The sequence below is a fragment of the Daktulosphaira vitifoliae genome, unplaced genomic scaffold (genome assembly GCF_025091365.1).
Source record: "Daktulosphaira vitifoliae isolate Bord-2020 unplaced genomic scaffold, ASM2509136v1 Scaffold_5, whole genome shotgun sequence".
Taxonomy (NCBI): domain Eukaryota; kingdom Metazoa; phylum Arthropoda; class Insecta; order Hemiptera; family Phylloxeridae; genus Daktulosphaira; species Daktulosphaira vitifoliae.
In genome coordinates, this window is record NW_026099576.1 from 9,692,923 (window position 1) to 9,711,827 (window position 18,905).

The window sequence follows — 18,905 nt, forward strand, 5'->3', positions numbered from 1 at the left end:
AGGTTCTATTTTAACCTTAAAAAATATAATTTATATTAGTTAAAATTGAAGTTTTATTGAAATGAAAAATGCGATATTGGTACAAAATATATAATTCACAAAAAATTAGTCAGATCTATTTGTATTTTTTATTGGACTAGGATTTCGATTGATTTATATGAATCCAACTTTTGCATTTATTTAATATATAAATATAATTAAGTCTTAAAAGTTACATATAAATTGTTTTTTTAAGCGCAATATTGAAAAATGTAAAATTGCCCGTTTTATTTACTGATAATTTTTATCCTTAAAGAAGATATTTTGTAAAATTTTTAGTAAGCTAGAATAATCTAAGAAAAATGTTATGGGGAGCTTACATGATTTTATCTGTACTTTTATTATTAATTTTAATAGAAATACAAATAAAATTTTGCTATAGGGATATTAAGTCCTCTCCAGAAATGTCAATCTATACACAACCCTAGACCAAAAAACGTACCGTGCATATGACAGTTATCATTATACTTTAAGCATTAAGTACTTTAAAAGATATTAAGTATATATCGATTGAAAAAAAGTATTAAATGTCGATTTGACAATTAGAATTTTAATTATTTGTTAGTATGCACAAAAAAAGGTTTAATTTTATCAAAACGGAGAGGATAATTGTATTTATATTATTACTATTATTAATGGTCACACTGTGTTTTTGGTTTTATTATTATTTTCCATCAACTATCGCTTCTACAATATTCTGCAATTAAGCAGCTGATGACTTTTTTCTCTAGTCATGAACATATAAGTTAGTCCGTTGAATACGTCAAATAATTGGTAAACCATTTTATAGAATTGCTCCTTTTATAATGTGTTCAATGCGTTAATGATTAATTGTCGTGATAATTTATATTTTTAATAGTTATTATTTTTCAGTATCTAACTACAAAATAACAAAACAAAAAAGTTCTATCGTAAGTACCGATATTAAACAAAAATGTTTATTAATCAATACTTTTCTTATTTGCTTACTTGCAAATAGTAGTGTAAATTAGACTAAAAAATGAAAATTTCTCGCTGAGAAATATAATTAAATAAATAAATAATAATTATATTATATATTTATTTAATATTTTTCAGGAAAAAATGTTTATTTTATTCTTTAAACATTAATTAATATATAAAAGATATAGTGAATTTAAATACTCTAGTATCGAAACCAAGAGAAAATTTAGAACTAGAGGTTCTTAATCATTTTAACTAAATTTGTAATATGATTTTTATACCTTAACTATACATTTTTATTTAGTCGTATGACTTTTTAAACAATATTTTTTAATTTGTTATAATTTATACAATTTCTTTCAATGTAATTTATTTTACTATAGCGCATGTATTGCGCCACCCTAATTTTAGGACCAATTATAGGAGCTCATAGTGTTTGGAACTTGAGATGCTGAAGTTCCAAAGACAAAACAATTTTTTCTTGCTCCGCACGAAGTAATGTACCCAACCTTCTTTATAACTATTTATAAATATACAATAATTCTATATACATGCATTGTTTTCCTACCACTGGATAGAATACCGCATGGTTTATAGTTAAACAATTTTAGTTAAAATAACTATAATTGTCGAAACTAAATAATATTAATATGTTTTAAGTGAAATTCATATACTTCATCAAAAACATTGCACGCTAAAACAAATACACTATACAAAGCAAGTTTTTGAAATTTTAAATTAAAATAATGCAGTTATTATTTATACAGTAGTAAAAGAAATTTAAAAGAATGGTGAAATCTTTTTGGGGTGCTAAATAGCTATATCATCTCCTACTTGCCCCTATGGTATCATTGAACCATAAACCATCTGAATATTTTTCTGATTTTCTATGTGAATATGAAAATATTTTTACATTCTTGAATAAAAAAAACGCTTAATCATTAACTGCTGGTCCTTACAGTCAAGCATAAGAATAACTAAGCATAAATCTTAAAATATATTCCAGTAAGAACAAAGAACTATCAGCAATTTTTACGACAGTTTAGACCACTACTCTTTTTAATTACATTTCTACTCTAAATGATGCACGTACAATTTTTTTTTAGGTTTAATATAAACAAATATAAATTTAAATACAAAAAAGTATTTCTACTTTACAATGTCATTTTGTGAAAGAATTAAAAAACTATGTCGGATATGTGGTGACATCGGTTCGATGAATATATTTGGATCTCTTGGACAATCGTTAGATTTGGCTGAAAAAATTAATAATTTACTACCAATTCAAGTATGTATTCATTGAAATGCATTTTAGATATAAAGAAATAGAGTTACTATTTTTATTATTGAATTTTAATTTAAGGTAGCAATTAATGATCGTCTATCATCTATGGCATGCGAGAGCTGTGTAAATCAGATTACCACTATTAGCCGGATTGTTAAAACAGGCATTGAAACAAATGAGCTTATGATGAAGTTTTTACAAGTTAAAAATAAAGAAAATTTGGTAAAATTTAACAACATTCAATTTAGAAATAAGAATTTAAGGAAAAAATAAAATCGCTACATCAAGTATAACATATAACGGGTTTTGGGGATCAGTAGGGGTACCTCCCATTGGCTTTATTATAGTATTTGCTGCTTGTTTTAGTTTTGAGGCTAATATTATGTTTTTATTGTTCATAAATAATTTTATACAGAGTGTTCAGTAAGTCAGGAAACGGGTTTCTATTGCTCTGAACACTCTGTATAATATTACAAATAAAGAGTGAACGCACACTAGTATTCAGTCCAACGATCAATCATTTGTCTTTTATTTTTTCCTAAAAATAGAAACTGATAAAAAAAAATATAAACAGTTTGATTTATTAAGTATACTAGCGTCCATATTTTCGTTAAATAATATTTTTTTCATAAAAATGTATAGATTAAAATTTTATTTATATAGAAGACCATTATAAATATAAAGTTTATTGCAAGAAAAAATTATTCCTAAGCGTATATTTTAGGAGTAATTTTTGAAAGTTAAATGGGAACCAATAATTTTTTACTATTAAATGGAAAATGGTCTAAGTAAAATTTTAACTGATCAATAACTAGTATATTTTTTTTAATAATACTATGATTTTTCAAGAAATAGTTTAAAATTGAGTTTTACATTTAAAAAAAAAAACAAAATTTCTTCAAAAATAATCTTTTAAAGTATTGTACAAAGTTTAGTGAAACTTTCATAAAGTAAAATATTTGATATAAAGTATTATTTTAATACTAATATTTTATTTGGTAATGAATTATTATTAGTCGTAAAAAAATTAAAAATATAAAGAAAGATATTAAAAGTTTTGATATACACAAATTATCAATAGATTAAAAACTTTAAAAATTAATTGTTTATTTATTTTGATGTTATACAAGACATAAAAATATTTATTTTTAGAATAGTTAAAAAATATTTACTTTTCCAAAAATGTTATATAAGTTTGGTTTTCAGGCACTTCTGGAAAAAATAAAGGCATTATGTCGTATCTGTGGTAATCCTGGATCGATAAATATATTTGAATACAATACTCGACAAAAATCAAATCTGTTGGCTGATAAAATAAATGCTTTTTTGTTGCTACATGTAAGTTATTTGTAGGTGACATTTAAATGCAGATTGAAAGAGAGAGATAATCTAATTGGTCCGTAGACGGTATATTTATGTATTAATTAAATTTTTAATGGAAAATAGCTATATTTTGTGTTTCTTAAAAAAAATCACTTCCTTTATAAAAACACGTTTAATCCATATCTTGTTACATTTGGTATATTTTAACAGCACCTATCTCTGTACATATGAATTGTGATTGTAATACACATATTCAGTGGATAGTAGTAACTTTTTGATTAAAAGCCATTAAAAATGTTTATAATGGTGTATACACTTTTTTTCGTTCAACACTTTTTTCACGAAAATAAATTACTTTATCCTGGCTTTATAAGAGCTAGGGCTGGTCAGGTATTCGTAAAAATGTTTTTTGATTAATGCAAATAAGTAAAAAAAATTTATTGTGACCCTAAAATTTCATAATTTTTCACAGATCTTGATTAAGGGGACAAGGGGAGCGAACACCATAGGGTCCAAAAGCCACGGGCTTAAAAAAAACCTTCTAGAATTTTACTAGCCTAGACATGATAACTGACAGAGGTTTTCTGGTTTTTTTTTTGCTCATAACATTTTTATGGGAACAGTATTTTTCATAGGGGGAGTCCATCTCAAGGTACCACCCTGGCGCTCATTAGATCTTAATCTGACCCTACTTTTTCTTATTTAAATTCAACACTGGTTGCAAGTGTTAATTTATAAACATATTTTTTAGACTTTGAAAAAGTTGATTAGAGTTTAAGTAAATATTACTTTTTTATAATCACATTGAATTTTATATGGGTTTTTATTATTAGGTTTCACCTGATGATGAATTATCATTGAAAATTTGTCAAAAATGTGTTAGTCAAATAGAAGATGTTTATCCAGTGTTTGAATTTTGCTACAACACAACTAAACTTATGTCAGCAATAATAGGAAATTCTGAAGTAGAACTACTTAAAAATGATGTTTTAACAAAGGTTATTTATGTTAAAATAAAAACATAAAATCAATATGAAGAATAAAGGGAAAAAACAGTAATTGTCTTTTTCTGCACATCTTTCAAATAGCAAGAAATAAATAAATATGCTATAAATTCCTAATGTGTAAAATATTCTTTTATGATAAAACAAAAATAGACACTTAAATAATAAAAAAAAATTAATTAATTTTCATCAAATAGATTTCATTATTTAATACTACTGCTAATGGGCTATTGAATCCAACCATAAAATCTAAATCGAAAAAAATAGAATATTACTGTTTTCCCCTTTACCCTTTATACAATATCAATACTTTTTTATTGAAAAAAATTAATTGTAGATATAGTTTTTTTTTTCATTATTAATTATAAAATTTTTAAAAGTTTAGAAATAATATTTTGGTATAAATTTTATTCAATAGTTATTATTTTATTAGTTCACTGACTAAAATTTTGATAAAAAAAAAAAATAACAATGTTACAAAATAATTAAAAAAAAAAAAACAAAAAAAAAGAACAAGTTGATTGTACACTATATTCATAATAATTGAAATTTATATGTACAAGGATTTTATTTATTTTTTTTATTGTCATATTATATTTTTATTTTTATAATATAATAAATAATTATATAATAAGTAATGTCTAAATTTTTATATTGATATTATAGATGACAACAATGAAAGTCAACAAAAGATGCAATAAAAATAACATTTTTGATCAGGTATTTTTTGTTGATCTGAAAACAATTTTTTTTTTATTAATTCAAATTAATTTTATTTAAGGAAAATAAAGAAAATTATAACTTTAAACTAGAAACTTATGTCAGAAATGGAAGACCATATGCAAAGAAAAACTTCTGTCACATGACACGTGAATCTTTTGACAAAAAAAATAAGACTCAATGTTTGCGCTGTACACTAACATTTAATGATGGTAAAGTATTAGTACAATAAATATTTTAAGCTTAGAAGATTAAAATTTGTCTATTTGTTTATTAAGGTAAAAATTTAAGACAACACATTCTCATGAGTCATAATTTAAAAAAATTAGATTGTCATCACTGTTTCCGTCGTTGTTCTAATACATCTGAATTTGAAAATCATGTAAAGCTACACTACCCAGAACATTATTTTCCCTGTGATTTATGTATGTTTTGTTTTGATAGCCTACACAATTTAGTACATCATATAAAAGCCCATAACTTACCTGGCATTAAAGGTTGGGCCTATGCCTACAATTTTGCAAATAATACAGAAGAATATACCTGTCAATATTGTAACAAGAATTTTATGTCAGAAGTATCTAAACTTTATCATGAAAGAACTCACTATATGAATTTTATGTGTGAAATATGCGGTAAACAGCTTCCTAATAAATCTCAATTAGGTGTACATCAACGACAACATACAGGTGAAAGACCATATCAATGTTTTATTTGTGATTCATCATTTAAGTGCTTATCAACATTACGTCAACATGAAGCTATACATACTGAAAAAAAATATTGTTGTGAAGTCTGTATGAGAAAGTTCAGTCGACCCGAAAAAGTTAGAATACATATGAGAGTACATACTGGTGAAAAGCCTTATAAATGTGAAGTATGTAATAAGAAATATCAACAAAAAAATGATTTAAACAGACATGTTAAAAAGAAACATATGGAAACAAGATTTTTTTAATATTACTTTTTCTTTCTTCTAAATTTTATTTACATATTTTTTTATATTAAAGTTTAAATAAGGAATTTAATATATTTAAGGATAAATTTTAAAATATGATCAGTTGCGTAAAACAGTATTACTTCATTCACTATACCAAATAATATAACTTTTGTTTTTCAAGTTCTATAGGTTTGATGTAATTAACATTATTATTATCATTCTATTAATTATTATGTAATTATTTTTTTTTTATATATATAAAGAAAATTGATTAATAATTAAAAAATTATTATACCTACAAATCATTATTTTTTTGTTTTTTTCTTGTACTTCTTGTAAGTGCTTGTAAACTATTCGGATTGGAATTCAAAATTAAATCAACAAATGCAATAGTTATCATAAGTCCATTAGACATCAATTCTTTTATTGCAGGATTTTTGATTGAGTTATACATTAAAACTGCATCAATTGATGGGAAAATGGGAGTTATATACTCTGGAAAATTACCCTTTAACATTGATTCAGTTATTGTCTGTGAAGAAATGATTTCAGTACCAACAATTATTCTAAATAACCTAGCATGTAAGCGTGCTTTTAACAAAAGTACTTTGTTATTTGTCTGATCTATTTAATAAAATACAGGTACTTAAAATCATTAACCTTATTTTTTTTTAAGTTTAATTACCGAAATTTGATTTACTATTGATTAGTGCAATAAGCATAGCCAGCATTTGTAGCTTGATGTAAAAAAGATTGGCACCAGCAACATTTACATTACTGGGCATTTTTACATAATTTTCTATTAGATAAACATCACCTTCAGGTAAATCTTTCATAACTTCAACTACCTAATTTCAATTTTTATGCACATTATTTCTTTGTTAACATTTTTAACAAAACAAGCTAGAATAGGTCAAATAATACTTACTGTATTATAAACATCATCTAAGTTGAATTTAAAGATATCTTCTGGAAGATTAATCATTTTCCAGTTAGCCAAAATGTTACCATCTCGTATAAATGAAGTACAATTTAAATAGTGACCAGAGATTTGTAAAGTAACAATTTTATTAATTGTCTAAAAATCATGTCATTTCAATTTAATAGAACTTTGAGAGGAATAGCTTATCTATTTACCTTTTTTCTTTCTTCTGTAAGTACTGGTATACAATAATTAACATTTCGAACAGATTTAGAATTCACTTTTATTTTTCCTTGTAAATCACTGTAAAACTGAACCGATTGAAATGAACGACACCCAGAGATCATTAACACTAGTATAAAAATTATTATAAGAATTAGCACATGGTAAGGTTTTTAAAAACTATAATGAACAACAAATAGTATATTTAATAACATCTTTTATTATTGTTAATTTAAAATTTACAAATTACATTAAAAAACCAAACTATTTTTACTAAAAAAATATTAATGACTTAAAACAAAACGGCCTTTGAGTATCCTTCGTTGCAATACTCTACGCCCATCTTTAGTTGCCATTCTTGTAAACCAACCATGTTTTCTAATACGAGATGTTTCATTCGGCCTAGGGAAATGTTTTCTTGTTTTTGTACGAATTAAATCAACTGACCAAGGACTTAAAACCTCTGGATTTAAGAAGCTTGTAACTTTAGGACCAAGAGATGGGAGCCCAATAAATTGACTAAAATCCAAGTAATAATTTTATTACCAAATATATTAATACGATTTACTGTATAAAAAATAAAAAATAACTCACTGCAATGTTCTGTGTATAATATTACTAAGTGACATTATAAATTAATATCACTTAATTATTCTAACTTTATAAATAACAATAAAAATATATTTTATCGTTGCAACGATATTGATTATTTAGTTTTTGACCGAATACTATAAAAATGATTAAAATATTTAATTTAAATGAAATAAATAATTAAAATTAATGAAGCATAATTTTAAGGAATAATTAATTACAACCGCAAATATTCCTGATAATAATTTACAATTTAGACATACATGATAACAAAATTATTTTTATCATATTGCACTATCAATACAGTATAAGTTTATCTAAAAAAAATTATTTTTGACATTACACCAATATGTTAAAATAATAAACTAAATTATACTATTTAATTATGCAAAAACTTTAACTAAATGCATTGGTATGTCTATTATTTTAAATACAAACAGTCATTCACATGTAACTTTTATGGTAGATAGAAATCGATTATCTCACAATTAAAAATTTCGAGATACATTATTATTGTATTAATATTGTGTAGAGGGGTCAAGTAAGGTAATACTGAACAAATTTAGAAAATGATTTTTAAACTTATCATAATATTTTAATTTAAATGTAATTGAATATTCTTACTTAATTTAAATTGTGATGTGCATCATAGTGATAATTAAATAACTAAAAACTTATTTTATTAATAAGAACAAAAGAGTTTAATTTTAAATGTCTTGCAGTTTTATTGCCTTGTGATATCGGGGTAATCTCAATAAGTTAATTTTAGCGTCTTAATGTTGAAATTAAATATTATAAAATCAATCATTTATGTCAATAAATAATTACACGGAACTTAATATGAGGGAGGCAATAGAAATGTTCAAAATTAAAAATAATTTAATTAATTGGGATCTCATAACTACAAAAATCACTTTTAAAATTGTGAAAACTGGAAAAGTGTGAATAATTAACTGGTGATAACATCACGAAGTTAAAAGATCACTAGGGTTATATATAAGGGAATATTTTTCGTCAGGGTGTTAATGTATATGTTAGCGTTAATCGCGGTAACATTTTTTCCGAAATACGTATAAGCGATTTTTATACTTTTTAGTTTTAAATTAATATTTTAATAAAGATCATTTTTATGAATGTATTAAAGATTTCAGGCTTTTGAGATTCCGAATGAAAATCATTATTCTTGGACTATAACTGAAAAACTGTACATAACTATTTTCTACAACTAAACATCAAACTAGGAATGAGAGATATCTTCAATTATATAAGAAAATATTTAGGATAGAATGAAAAACTTAAAAAAACTCTAGTGATAAATATATTTATTGTTTTTGAATATTATACTCAACCGTGAAAATTTCAATATTGCAACATTGTTTAGACACAATTATAAATAAAGAAAAAAAGAAAAAAAAATTACATACATTAATGATTTTCAATTAAAATAGATCTAATTTAATTATACACATACATACATATAAATACAGAGGTATTCTCTTGGGGAAGGTGTATATATCCCCTAACCAAAGTCAAAACCCTGAGAACACCTCTATAAATATTTATATTAATACTATAAAATAAGAGTATTGCGAAGATATTGATATGTTATTCTAGTAAATTAATAATTATTTGTAGTAACACTATTTTTGGATACAATAATTCATAATTTTTTTTTAGATTTCATGATATTTTCTATGTATATTTAATTTTATTAAATTAATTTTCTGAAATTTTTTCTTTGTATTTCGATATAATTTTTAAATCCGTCGGTTGTGGTAAAATATTCACATAAAAAACTTTGTTTAAATAATTTTGTAAGTTATCGGGTAATAACCTAAAAAAAAATGCCTTAATTTTAGCCAAAATATTTAATTGATGACATCTATTTAAGCGAAATACACAATATACGCGTATTAATTAATGTATCTCTCTCTGTGTCAAATAAAATACATTATATTTAAATAAATATAGTTCTCAGTACATATTCAATTATTTTGTTAGTTAATTGATTAGTTTTACATTAAAATACTTCAATTATTTCTATAAAGTATAAAACTTGCTTAGTTAACTATAATAATTAATTTCGCGTTTTAGGTAAAAATACGGTATCACATAAAAGGTTTATTTTAAAACATATTACCTTGCTAATGCCACTATTCCCATAAAATGATTTGGCACCGAAAAAATTCGACAGTTTTTAAGTATTCCTGACATAATGATTTCACCAGCATAAGACGTTGACATTTTTTCAATTCTAAAATAAATATAAATATAGTTCAATAATAAAGTAATTTATAGCTAACGTGATGTAATGTTATTACATATCATAACAATAAAATATATTAAAATGATACTGTTTTGTTAAAGGTGTTAATAATTAAAATTTTTATTATCAAATAAAATAATTATCTTATTTGATACAAGTAATTGTTATTACAATTGTTTTTTTTTATACTATTAATTGTGTTTACCTGAGATCAAAATAGTCTGAAAGTTCTGGATTAGTATCTATGAAATATGGGCATACAGTTGTAGATACTACATTTGAGTTTAGAGCTTTTAATTCGTTGTGTAAACATTCCATCATACCTTTACAAAAGTATAAAACAGAATGAAAGTCTAATTAAATTACCCTGCATAATATTTTTTTTTTTTATACATAATTTTCTGTTTACCATTTGTTGCCCATTTAGTAGCGGCGTAAGATGATATGCCGGATAAGCCACTCATCGAGGACATTGAAGATATGGCAACGATTTGTCCACTATTTCTTTCTAGCATTGATGGTAGTATTTCTCTGTTCACCTACATTAATGTCATATCAATTATTCCATAATAAAATATTTTAGTTCATAAATATATTATGATTATTTAATCAATAAGGCTAGAATAATAATTGTATTAAGAAAATTATTTTTGGTATTTTTTTAGTTTTATATATTTTTTGATACATCTAGCTTTTAAAGTAAAAAATATCTTTTTAAGAAAATGACTGGTCGATAACAATGTTTGAAACAGTACTTCAAAAGTTATTGATATTTTTATACCTAGGCCAGAGGAGACGTTCAGAAATACTCGGAGCTTCAAATATATCATTTCTATGAAACTCTTGGTGTTTAAATAGATGCTACAATTTTAATATTCAGAACTCAATACAATTATATCTTATAGTTTATATATTAGCTTCGATGCAAAGCTAAGAAGGTATTAATTTTACCACGATGTGTTTATTTTCCATTTTTTTTTTTGTGTCTGTCACTACTTTTTACTTAGCTCTTACTCGACCGATTTTTCTCAACGACACGCTAAACGATCAAAAGTCGTTGTGTTTTTTTCTCAGAGGTAATAAAAAAATTATAGACCCGCCGCTGTTCAAACCATAGCTATAGTAAATTATTCGAACTAATGAACAATACAAAATATAAGTACTTTTTACTCTACCTTTTCATCCCAATTCACCTTTATTTTTATCTTGAATGCGAATTTGAAAAGGTAATAATTTTACTATGACATTTATTTATATTTTTTTTGTGTCTGTCACCACTTTTTCTCAACGATACGTCAAAATCATAAATCGTATCTAGTTGAAGACATTACCCTAAAAAATTAAAAAATATTTCCTTGTTACCTGTAAATAGGGGAAATAACCCAAAAAATTACGATTTTTAAAATCAGTAAATTTCAACATTTTTTAAACTTTCCTTTTATTTGGTATATATTTTTGATAATCTGATCGTTTACCTGTTAAAAGGGAGGGATTCAAAATAAACACTTTTTTATAAAAGTCAGCTTTTTCAACTTAACTTTTGAAAATTTTCCGGAAATATTGCGTCCTTAAACATATGTTAAATTAAAGCAATGTTACGAACTATAAATTAAAAAAAAAAAATTTTCCCGATCTTTTATGTGCAAATTATTGCCTTAGTTAAAAAACATGTTATTTTTGTGTTCAAATTTTATTTTGTTTTTTTTTTTGTTTTAAAATACCTTATAAGTATTTAACAAAGAATGAGTCCACCAAATTTTATAAAATTTATATGAATCTAACTTCTTATAATCTAACTNTTTTTTTTGTTTTAAAATACCTTATAAGTATTTAACAAAGAATGAGTCCACCAAATTTTATAAAATTTATATGAATCTAACTTACATTAAATATAAATTTATAATTATTTTGTCTCCTCAAAGTTAAGAAAAACTGCTTTGAATTTTAAAACTAGCTTAAAATTGTCATTTTTAGCTAATATTCGTGTAATTCACGGCCATGTTATGAGGAGAGATGAAACAGAATCCGTAAAAAGAGTTATAGAAATAAATGTTGAAAAAAGAAAAGGTAGATTACGTTATTACGTTATTCTAAGAAATGGCCACTTCAAAAAATCCTTTTTTAATTAAATATTTCCAAATTAATAGGAGTATAAAATTCGTTTTTATACTAAATTACACAGTAAAATAAAATAGTTTTTAATGATTATAGACCAATATATACTTTACTGAACCAAATTTTTACGCTGATTTCAAGTTTGAAATTAGATTTTTTATATCACCTCTTTTTCGAGAGTTTACTACTAAACGCATGAAAGAAATAATTAAAAAAAAATTTTTTTTATTAAGTTATTGATATTTAATGATAAAAATAATCCGTACGAAATTACAATTCAAAATGTCATTTTCAACCTAATATTTCATCATTTAAAGTTGATTTTTATCAAAGTTTAAAATTAAAAAATGTTGAACTTATAAACATTATATTAGTTTAACTTGTCTGGTTCCAACTATGTCACGTTCTCTCTGTGCTATCGTTTTTTATTTTATCAGCTAGTTAAAGATGTATACTATTACAAGTTATACTATTAGTATAACTATTAAAAAAAATGAATTTCATTCTTATAAGATATAAGGGATAAATTAAAAAAATAATTAACAATTGATAAATAAAAAAATATATAAAACTAAAAAATTCAAAAAATATATTTCTTAGAATAATTATTTTAAGAAATTTCGAGTGGGGTTAGAGTTAATAAAAATCACCTATTAAAATGTGTACCTCAATATTGTGACGATAACAAGAATTTATCGATTAATAAAAAAAAATACAATTTTTGAAGTATTTGTAACATTAACCGAAGTCTTTCGTAGGTCTTTTAATTGTATTTTGCAAGTAAAAATGTTCAAGATTAATTAAATAAAAACATTGAATATATTTTAACATTTTTCTAAGAAGTTAAAGTACTTTTAATTTTATCTTACCCAAAATTGTCCCAATAAATTTACATTTATGATGTCCTCTATTAGCTTATCGGAATCAGGGTTAACATAAGCATGACTCATAACGATTCCCGCACTGTTCACTATTATGTCGACTGGGCCTAAATCTTTAACGATATCCGCGTGCATACATTTTATTTGTTCTCTGTTAGTGATATCCACACAATAACTTTTAGCTACCCCACCTCCTTCATTAATAATGTCTGCTGTTTTGCGGGCACATTTGATATCAATGTCCACACAAGCAACTTTAGCACCTAATCTGTGAAATCTCAAGCAAAGTTCTCGACCTAAACCACGACCACCTCCTGTGATCTAAAATTTTATAAAATTAAATAAAGTTATAATAAAACGTGTATATCCTATAGTTACATAATAATTTTAATATTTTTTGTTATTTAAAGTGCGAAGAGAAAAAATTTGATTTCATTTAACCCTTTGAATGATAAACAATCAACATTTGAAATCTAGTTTATTGCATATCGTTCTTATGTCTACAATTAATAGATAGTTAAAACTGTTGATTTGACTTAAAAAGTTAGCTATAAACCTGAAAATCAGGGATAATGTTATATATTTTATGATTTTGAACTATTCTAAGGGTTTATTTATAAAAATGTAATTGATATTTTTCAAAAATATTTTCTTAGCTTTAGGTTAATTGTTTATATATTATTTACCGAATAATACCATGTATATTCTTAAATTAAAATTAAATTATAAGGTAAGAAATTTATAAAAAGTAAAACAAAAAATAATAATAACCACGATTGTAATAATGGGGTAATATTCAATAGTGACAATATTTCAAAATAATAATGTACTTACCACTATTACTTGACCTCTTACATTTTTTTTTGGAGTTTCAACTAATTTTTTTAATATTGCCCACATGATGGCTGGTATAATAAGTATTATACCTAATAAAACTTCAAAGAAAAATAAAATTGGTTTAGATGGTAAAAGCGTAGGTGCATCGTTTAAGTTAGTCATATTAAAATATACGTATTAATGAATATTTTTAAATATTATTCTTTAGAATAATTATGTTGAATGTATTGTATTCTAACAATTTTAGTTGTGACCATGTAAAACTTATAATTAAAATGTCATAAAATTTTTTTGATTTATAAATTAACAATTAACTATTAATAAAACTATTTAATGTCAAAGTTATTATACACCTATTAAAAATAGTGTTTTTTATAATTAAACAATTTTAATTGTTAATAAAAACAAATGTATTTGATTCGAATAAAATTGATATAAATGAGGCATGTAACATTTAAGAGTTGTAAATTATTTTTTTTTTAATTTGAGAAGAACGAGTTTTAAGTATTTGTTTTTCATATGAAATAAAATTTATTTTCATGTGTTTTATAAAATTTTTTTTTTCCTAAAAGAAAACTTCTAATTTTTAGTCTGACTTCACGTAATTCAATTTCTTTTTAATGTACCTTATACCCCTTGAATTCTAAGCGGCTCAAATATAAGATCATTAAAATGTAAGGAGGGATACAAAAGGTCAGCAGATATAATTATGATAAAAAATAACGATTATCTATTGATAATTGATTTGTGGTGTAATTTTCAACAGGAGACAGATTGCATTATTACTACTAGTATACGTTTGTAAACATCCATATTAAAATTTATGTTCATATTTAAGTAGCTAATCGACTTAAAATAAATTGTTTTGATTATGTTTAAGTGATTATTTTAATAAAAATTCAAATTCAGTCGTTATTAATTAATAAATAAGTAACAGTTTAACTTAAAATAATCGTGAATCATTTTTATAATTTTTTCAATATTTTTTTATTTATATCTATTATGTCATTTTATATTACATAATGAAATATACAATTTAAAAATGACACACAAACAAATTTACTTAATACGTATAATATAATAATAAACTTGTAGCGTCCTAATTAACTTAATTAATTGACTTTAAATAATGTTATTTGATTTTCGAATACATACATAAATGAAATGACTAAACATTTAAAACATGGCAAATACTTTTCAGTCGTAATTCATATTTCTCTTGGATATTTCCCAGTTAAGCTGTAACAATCGTTGGAGGAGCTACACCTAGAGATACAGAGGGTATTGGTTTACGGTCACCTATTTTCCTTGAATCTGATGTACCGATTGTAGTCAATGGCAATGTCTTCGAAGGGCTTGCATTTATCTTTGTTTGTGTCGTAGCGCTTAGTTGTACTACAGAAGGAGTAGTTGGAGTTTCAACAGTCTTAAAAAAAATCATATTTTCACTGGAAACGGGTTTTTCTTGTGTATTATTATTGCCTACATTTGATTGCGTTTCTGTTGTTTTAGAGCTGGTAACAACTGATTTTTCAGATCCTCTATTATTAGGAGCTTTGATTTCTACCGGTTTAGGATGTACGGCCACAGAAGGTTTTTCCACAGTTTTTACTACAACCATGTCTTTTTTGGCATTTTCTGTATGTTTTACTGAGTTTTCTCGATTGACTTTTGTTCCTACTACTTCCCCTGACTTTACTGGTTTATTTAAATTATCTCTAGTTTCGTGATTTTCGGCCACTATTTCTTTTATTGCCGTTTTTAAAACAATTGTTTCTTGAGGTTTAACGACGCTTTCTGATAACTTTAACAAGGAATCTCCTGTATTTTTGGTTAAATTTTCATTACTTGTTTGTGGATTCTCCTGAGTTTTTTTAATATTATTTTCACTTGCACTCTTCACGTCAATAACTGAACCAGACTTTACCACAGATTTGACATCTACTGGTTTATCTACAGTTTTTACAATAACCATATCAGGAGATTTTTCAGTTTCAACTTGTTTATTTTGTGTTGGCTGCTTAGTATCTAATGAGGATGTTTTTATAACTCCTACTGGTATACTAGAACGTTCAGTTATAGAATCTTGTACTTTTTCTATTTTTGATTGAGATTTTACATCTACCGGCTTTTCCACATTATTTAAATGAGGAGAAGATTTAGTCGCCATATTTATTGCGACCAATTTTTCGTATTCTTCCTTTATGGCTGAAGAAACTTGAGAAGATACAATATCATTCATAGATGATCTGTCTAACGTTTTCACTGCGATCATATTTTCTTCGGTAGAGTTTTCTTCTGGTTTGTTTGTTTTAGTGATCATTTGCGAGTATTTTTGAACATTGACTTCTAGTGGATTATTAGTGCTTCCAGATTCTAAATTTAAGATTTCATTTGCATTGGAAGTTGGATAATTTGAGGATTCTGGATTAATTGTAGTAACACTTAGTTTGTGGTGAAGTACTGGATTCTGTTGCAATAATTCTTTTTTTGCTTGTGATGGTGTTAAATTTGATTCTTCTATTAGTGTATTAGAAGTTTCATGATTGTAGTTATTTTCAGTTATCATATTCGGTGTGTATGTAGCAATAGTAACTTGATCGCTTACATTGTTTTCAGTGGTAGTGGTTGTAGTAGAAGTAATGTGCGAAGGACATTTTTTAGTTTTTTTCCTTGAATGTTCACTGTCATGGTGACGGCGTTCGAATGTGTTAAACAATTTGGTACCTGAAGATCTTTCACCTAAAAATTCAGATCCTCCCAAAAATAAAAGTGCAATGTCTTTCAAGTCTACCTGTAAGTTGAATTCACCATTCTGCCGTTGATCGTAAGTAATAGTTTTGCCAGGTATTGGGATGCCAAATGTCAAAGTGCAACATACCGCCGCGACGACCAAAAAAATAACAATTCGCAGAGCGACCGTCATCGTTGCCGTTCAGTAAATGCACTGGAGTTGACTTGGGTATTGGGTTAGAGTTTCTTGCCATACGCTTCGTCGCCGATGATGTTCATAACCGGTAGTATAGATGATGACCGTTTGTAAATTATAGCCGTGTGGAAAAAACCCGTACAACATAATTTGAAATTTGTTTATACGAGTTCAGCTAATACCGTTAGCTAACACGCATATCACTTAGTGTATGTGTTCCTACAGTTTCCATATAATTATTAATATGCACACTCAAAATACTCTCGACAACGTTTATTATAAACATATTTTTAAATATTAATCTGCTAACGGTCAATGAACTTACATCATCACGATCTTGACCTTATCACTGTACGCTATAAAATATACTTCACTTTGGAATACATGTGTGGATCAATTAGGAAGCAAACTTGTTTTTCCCAAGTCATTGACTTTGCGTTTTTATCAATTCGCAAATGTTTAATTAATTTTCAAAACTAGGCTAGAATACAATTCAGGGATAGTTTAAATAATCTAAATATTTAATCATCTTCTATATTTTTAAAAATAAAGTTAATCCTTAAAAATTATTTTATGTATTTTATGAATATTGATACATTTTAATGTTCGTTACTCATTAACTATGATTAATTAATGAATAAATTAATTACTTGTTAATCAATTATTAATGTAATTTATGTTTTCAATAAAAAAATATTTTAAAAATCAACCTTCCAAAAAAGTAATAATAAAATGTTTTTAAATGTTCTTCTTTGACTGAAAAAATATTTCTCTTAAATATACAAGTATATTTAGATATATTAAATATATCAATTATTGGTGTCCTATGATATTTATATTGATTCTAGAAACAATAAGTACTTGTTATATTTTGCTGATAATGTAGGCTTATGAATTTTTTTAAGCTCAAAATTATTAATAGGACATCATCATATATGTTGACACTAATGCGTTCTTAAATTTTTATTTGAACATATATTAGCGAGTGGCGAACTGGTAATAGTATTATAATTTATAATAGTAGATAGTTATTTAACCCTGAGGCTAGTTGTTTTTTCTTTGTCTCTCTTAGAAGTAAGAAAAAAAATTATCAATCCCTTTTATTTGGTACAACTTTTTTGAAAGTTTGACCCTTTATTTGCGTGCACGGAGCTCAAAATAGTAACTTTCGTATGAAAAGTTAATCTTTTCAACCGAAGTTTAAAGTACATTTTTTTTGTGTTGTTATAATTTTCTGTTTTCAATTATTTATGCCTATACATGATTTTAATCATCTATACTTATCCCAACTATATCACATCTTCAGTATGTTTTTTTTTTTTTTTTTTTGTAATATTTAGGAATGTTGTTTAACAAACACATTTTTGTTAAATGTATGTACTTACTATAATGATTGTTATTTCTTTTATACATGCATCATGCTGTAATATTGTACAGGAATTAACTAATAAATGAAGTAAAAATTTGTCTAATACATTTTTGGATAAATATTTGGGGCACTATAATTAAAAATTAAAGTTAAATGTTGAATAAAATTAATTGCACGTTTGGGATGAAGGAGGAGGTCACACATGCAATTTAGAAGGCATACAATAAGGAAGTTCATCAATCTCTGTATAAAATGAGTCGCCAGAAATCTATACAATACAAATAGTGTCCCACTAAATATTACGACCTAAGTATATTTATTGTTAACTATTGAGTTCGGTGGAGTCCTGGTGTGTCGCCATAGTCTACAATATAGAATAATAGTAATTTTACATTGATAATTCAGATTTATTGAAGCATTTATCGTCATCATTCATCGCTGTTTTATTTAAAAATAAAAAATGATCAAGATCTCGATATTCTTATAAGCATTTTAAGTTTTAGGTGTCGACTCATGGTAA

At 25.1% G+C, this 18,905-nt stretch overlaps 3 protein-coding genes across 7 annotated transcripts; 1 reads left to right on the plus strand and 2 right to left on the minus strand.

Moving 5' to 3' along the window:
• The first annotated feature begins 271 nt into the window (after nucleotides 1–271).
• On the plus strand, nucleotides 272–6,536 carry LOC126908388 (myoneurin-like). The gene is made up of 8 exons (XM_050690406.1): nucleotides 272–950; nucleotides 2,088–2,269; nucleotides 2,345–2,488; nucleotides 3,473–3,604; nucleotides 4,423–4,587; nucleotides 5,260–5,313; nucleotides 5,375–5,525; nucleotides 5,592–6,536. Exons 2-8 carry the CDS (start codon nucleotides 2,141–2,143, stop codon nucleotides 6,269–6,271), a joined length of 1,455 nt encoding a protein of 484 aa, XP_050546363.1. The 5' UTR covers nucleotides 272–950; nucleotides 2,088–2,140; the 3' UTR covers nucleotides 6,272–6,536.
• Nucleotides 5,104–14,334, minus strand: LOC126908386 (uncharacterized). Of its 5 annotated transcripts, XR_007704763.1 has the most exons (12): nucleotides 14,085–14,334; nucleotides 13,239–13,571; nucleotides 10,664–10,793; nucleotides 10,460–10,577; nucleotides 10,129–10,242; nucleotides 7,768–7,916; nucleotides 7,391–7,527; nucleotides 7,182–7,331; nucleotides 6,939–7,101; nucleotides 6,553–6,877; nucleotides 5,921–6,083; nucleotides 5,104–5,328 (listed from the first exon to the last, which is right to left on the minus strand). XR_007704763.1 is itself a non-coding variant. In XM_050690401.1 (11 exons), the coding sequence occupies exons 1-11, from the start codon at nucleotides 14,247–14,249 to the stop codon at nucleotides 5,310–5,312; spliced, it is 1,803 nt and encodes a 600-aa protein (XP_050546358.1). In that variant the 5' UTR covers nucleotides 14,250–14,334; the 3' UTR covers nucleotides 5,104–5,309. The 5 variants fall into 5 exon arrangements, 4 of the variants coding, with proteins under 4 accessions (XP_050546358.1, XP_050546360.1, XP_050546359.1 ...); XM_050690401.1 differs by lacking the exon at nucleotides 5,921–6,083; XM_050690403.1 differs by lacking the exon at nucleotides 5,921–6,083 and having other exon boundaries at nucleotides 6,549–6,877.
• A 696-nt stretch (nucleotides 14,335–15,030) lies between these two features.
• Nucleotides 15,031–17,200, minus strand: LOC126908584 (MATH and LRR domain-containing protein PFE0570w). Its single transcript, XM_050690787.1, has one exon. The coding sequence runs from the start codon at nucleotides 17,011–17,013 to the stop codon at nucleotides 15,322–15,324; it is 1,692 nt and encodes a 563-aa protein (XP_050546744.1). The 5' UTR covers nucleotides 17,014–17,200; the 3' UTR covers nucleotides 15,031–15,321.
• Between the last annotated feature and the right edge of the window lie 1,705 nt (nucleotides 17,201–18,905).